The 4641-nt window shown below is 51.1% G+C and overlaps 1 protein-coding gene across 1 annotated transcript; it reads left to right on the forward strand.

Moving 5' to 3' along the window:
* Positions 1 to 2211: 2211 nt before the first annotated feature.
* Positions 2212 to 4401, forward strand: LOC117011570 (inositol 1,4,5-trisphosphate receptor-interacting protein-like 1). Its single transcript, XM_033086993.1, has 2 exons — positions 2212 to 2525; positions 3153 to 4401. Exons 1-2 carry the CDS (start codon positions 2212 to 2214, stop codon positions 4399 to 4401), a joined length of 1563 nt encoding a protein of 520 aa, XP_032942884.1.
* The last annotated feature ends 240 nt before the right edge of the window (positions 4402 to 4641 follow it).

Below are 4641 nucleotides of genomic sequence, written 5' to 3' on the forward strand. Positions count from 1 at the left end.
CTCTGCAAAACTCCTAAGATGCTGTTACCTGCCCTAAGATTTTGCCATCAGTTCGAGCTTTAGGTCAGTAAAAGTTGGTTTGACAAGAATTAGCTCTGTTTTAGACCAATGTTTAGTCATAGGGCAGGAGTGTGTGTTATTATTGCTTTTCCACACGTACCTTCCTTCTGTTGGAAGACGCTCTACCACTCGGCAGAGCATCCTCTGAATGTTCCCCAAGCTGAAAGAGAGAGAAGATTCAGCTGCAAGAGTTTAGCACTTTATAACACAGGATGGACACTTGCAATTTAAAGCAGTTAACTGCGTATTTAAGGACTCCTAAAGGTACTGACAGCCCTGAAATGGGACCTGTTTTGAACAGGTTTAATCCAGGAAATAAATATGCAGTAATAAAAATATTCAACAATGTCAGCCAGGTGCTGCCAAAGCAGGATAGGGTTGTCTGTTTCTTTCTGTTTCAGTTCCTGACCTATAGGAATATTTCCACTGCATTTAACACATGGATGACTCACTGTATTTAATCACCTGGCTGCCAGGAGATCAAAATGACGTCAGGGCTGATCTTCCTTCCTTCTGCCCAGCTGTAGTCAATTGAAATAGGCAAAGAAATCTTCCAAAAAAGCAGTGGTTTTCAGGGGGAAATGTATATTCAGGGGATATTTTTGCCTCCTCCTGACCATGCAGGGAAAACAGGACAATGCCCAATGCATTGATCTGCATGAGGATAGTAAGCTCTACCCAGGGATTTGGGCAGGTGTAATTGATGGGTCAAGTCCACCTATATGAGACAGAAGAAGGCGAAATGCTGGGTCCTGCCCTTTGGTCTCTACCACCTCACTCAGTGTAACCAGCTGGGAGAAGAGGGGCTGGAAATTGGCAAGAATCCAATGGCATCCCAGCTTCTGTCAGAGCCAATGAGGCCAGCAGGAGCAGGGCAGTGATTGTCCTTCCCCACAGGGCAGCAGTGAGGCTGTACCTCCAATCCTGCATTCACTTTTGGTCCCGGAAGAAGAAGAATGGAACAGAGATTCTTCGTAGTGTGCACAGAAGGAAAATGGAGCTGGGAAATGGTCTGGAGTACAAGTGTGATGAAGAAGGGCTGAATGAGGTGGAGTGTTTAGCACAGAGGAAAAGCTCCAGGATGACGTTATAGTTCTCCGGAGATCCATGGAGGGAGGTTGCAGGCAGGTCAGGGTCATTGTACTCTCCCAGGAAACCAAGAATATGAGAAGAAGAGATTACCTCAAGTAGCACCACAGGAGCTATAGACTGGATGTCTAGGAAATATTTTTTGTAGAAAAAGGATATCAAGTTTGGGAACAGGCTGCCCAGGGAAATGGCTGAGTCACCACCCCCAGAGAGATTTCAAAGCCATGTGGATGTGGCATTGGGGGACACGGCTGATTGGTGGAGTAGGCAGCGTTAAGTTTGTGCCTGGACTGTGTGATCCTAAGGGTCTTTTCCAAACTCAGTGAATCAGAGATTTAACTGAGGATAAATGTGCAGTCAAGGCTTAGATTAAGTGATCATGAGGGGTGCCTTCCAACATGGATATTGATGAGATTGCCAATGGAGAGCAGCTGATAAGAAACACAAAGAAAGACCAAAAGTTCTTTGAAGAAGATTTACTCAAAGGCTGCCTTAACCAGTTCACCTGGGCCCCTCTGTCTGGCTGAGCTGGGGACAAAGGGCGGAGCTGGCCTGGCTGTGGTGTACTGTGACACATGTGTGACATGGGGGACATGTCACAATGGGGGCAGCTGTAAAAGGCCCCAGCAGGTAACACTGGCCCAGTGTTGCTTGGGCAAGCGGTGAGTGCACACGTGGTGGGGAGGCCGGTCTGGGGACAAGGGCTGGCACAGAAAGGCTGTGCCTGGGGCTGGGTTTTCCTCCTGCATGCAGGGACAGCTCCTGATGGGAGAGCCTTGGGCAGGGCACTGTGCTGCTGCTTCTACTGCTGCTGGGGCAGAGGGATAGGCCTCACTGCTTGCCAGCTGTGTGGAGCCCTGTTGTTCCTGCCCCCAGAGCAATGGCATTGGTGTCCCTGCTGTCCCCAGTGCCAGCTGCCTCTCTCCCAGCATCATACAAGGCCTTCTCTCCATTCTCCTGCAGACCATGGATTCCTGGGTCTTGTGGTTCTTGCTCTTGCAAAGTGTACTCCAGTACCCACAGCCTGTGGGTGATGGTTTCGATGAGGTGACACGTCTGCGAATGGAAGTGCGTGCCAAGCTCCAGGAAGAGGCGAAGATGCGGCTGGAGCAGGAGTTGGAGCAGCTGGTCCTGACGCAGGGTGTCTGGGGCTGGGAAGACCTGCTCTGCTCTGCCTTGCAGCCCTGGCAGCTCTGGGCTATTGCTGGGCTCCTGCTTGTACCCTTGGCTGTGTGGAATATGTGGAGGAGAAGGAGCATGAGGAGAGTGGTGCACGAAGCAGAAAACAACGGTGCGAATGAAGAGGACATCAGAAATGTGGGTGCAAACGAAGAAGGGGCTGAAAACCAAGACGTCGATGTGGGAGATTGTTGTGGGTTGGCGAGGTTTAGAAATTTTTTCCCATTATTATGTTAAGCTAGCCGGGATGGCTCTCCTATTAGCCGTTAAGAGCTGGAGACAAATGACTAGCTGAAGCAATGATGGCCCATTAGGGAAAGGTGGAGTCCTGCTTTTGTTTTCGGCAAGTAAGAGGACACTGGGGGTAGGAGAACTCTACAGCTTGCCGGCCGAACTCGAGGAGAGAGGTTCTTTTTCTCCTGTTGGGATCAGGCTTCTTGGATTTGGACTGCTAAAGCTTCCTGCTTCCTCTGAACAACTGGGAACTGGGACGCCCACGGTGAGCAGAGTTTCCTTCCTCACCCTTTTCTTCCACCTGGGGTGGTGAGGCCACCTGGCCCCCTCCCCTGCCCCTGCAGCAGCCGCGACCGAGAAGTCGCCCGCCCTGGTCCATCGGAGAGCCATCGGTGACTGAAAAAGGGACTGGGACTGAATTCCATTCTGTTCTGTCACTGTTTTTTTTTCTTTCGTATAGCTGATGCTGTTTTTGTTTGTCTTATAAATATTTCAGTAAAGAACTGTTATTCCCAACCTATACCTTTTTTGTGCCTGCGAGTTCCTGAATTCCCTTTTCCTGGTAATACTGTCCCTTTAAACCGGGACAGAGATGAAGGAGAAGATGAAGACAGTGATGTGAATGAGGAGGACCACCAAGATTTTGGCAATGTGAGGCAACTTGCTGAAAATGAAGAAGGAGATGCCCAAAATGAATTCGAGCGTGATTGGGATGATAACCTTGGAAGAATGGTAATGGAGCGCATCCAGTGGCCAGTGCAGGACCTGCTGAGAGGATGCCAGTGGACAAGTCACCTCATGGAATGTTTTGCAATTTACTTTCGACGCATCTTGTCAAACAGCTTCTACCCAGTCCTTCACAAAGCCATTGGGGTGGGCAGTGCCTTTGAAGGTTGGAGTCCCCGTGAGCAGGATGTTGTGTACCAGGTGCTGGTACCCATGGCTCCTCCCCGAGGGCACAGCTTCCACCTGGAGCTGGACACTGCAGGGCAGGAGCAAGTGAGGAATTTCTGTGTGCGTGTGCAGCAGGAGTGCACCTGCAGCAGTGCACAGTGGCGTAAGAACATGCTGTGCTTCCTGCACCACCCTGAGGAGGAGCTGAGCAGGAATCAGGATCCCAGCCTCCTTGACACGCTCTGCACCGACTCCTACCTCGACGTACACAAAACTAGCCGCTGGTTCTACCAGCTGGTGAGAGCAGTCTGGCCAGCTTTGCTCCAGTCCCACAATTGGCATTTAGTGCTGCTGCCCTCCAGACGCTCCTGCCAATTCAAGGTGACCAACGGCAGAGAAAGCTTCCGCATTGAGATACTCTTTGGGGTGCGGCAGGGCGACTCAGACATATTTGTAAGCAGTGAGCCCAGAGGAGCCTACACCTCAAGCACCATCTGGCCAGAGAGCTACGCTGTGGCAGAGATGAAGTTCTTCAAGTTAATCACCAGGCGGGCCCCTCCTGGTAGCTTGCACCTGAAATGCCTGCAGTTCTTCACCCGTCTGCAGCTGGGCTTAGGTTTTTCCACCTATATGATGAAGACCCTTGTCATGCACCTCCTAAGCATTGTTCCCGTGTCCCAGTGGCGCAGGAGACATTTTGTGAGGCGACTGCTGGACATCAGCGAGGGTCTTCGCACATGTGTAGAAGTCAGATGCCTCAATCACTTCATTGTGGGCAACCGGAGGCTTCCTGAGGTGATCAGATTGCCTGCAGAGATCCTAACGGCCAGCCCTTGCAACCTCTTTCATGACCTGGAGATGGATCCTGTTGCCCACTCCCAGGCCATGAGTCAGTACGTGGATCTGTACTGGTGGCTCAAACGGATCCTTAACAATGAAGATTGAAAGAGGTTCTCCTGCCCTGGGGCTCACACCTGGAGTCTGAGAACAACCTGCCAGTCCATGGGAGAAGAGGGCAGAATGTGGGTTAGAGAGGGAAGGGCAAACACAGCATAGCAGCACTGTGCCAGCAGCAGCAACAAGAGCAGGGTTGTGTCAACATTCTCCCCAGCACTGCATCCAGAGATGTCCTGGCTGGCTACAAAGTTCAAGGAGCAGGCAAGAAGAAACAATCCAGTGCCTTTT

The sequence above is a fragment of the Catharus ustulatus genome, unplaced genomic scaffold (assembly GCF_009819885.2).
Source record: "Catharus ustulatus isolate bCatUst1 unplaced genomic scaffold, bCatUst1.pri.v2 scaffold_94_arrow_ctg1, whole genome shotgun sequence".
NCBI classification, from domain to species: Eukaryota; Metazoa; Chordata; class Aves; order Passeriformes; family Turdidae; genus Catharus; species Catharus ustulatus.

Excerpts from the sequence above, each read along its gene's own strand:
- LOC117011570 (XM_033086993.1), top strand. The coding sequence starts at position 2,212 with ATGGAAGTGCGTGCCAAGCTCCAGGAAGAGGCGAAGATGCGGCTGGAG. Across the intron at positions 2,526-3,152 it reads GATGTGGGAGATTGTTGTGG|AGATGAAGGAGAAGATGAAG; the intron begins GTTGGCGAGGTT and ends AAACCGGGACAG.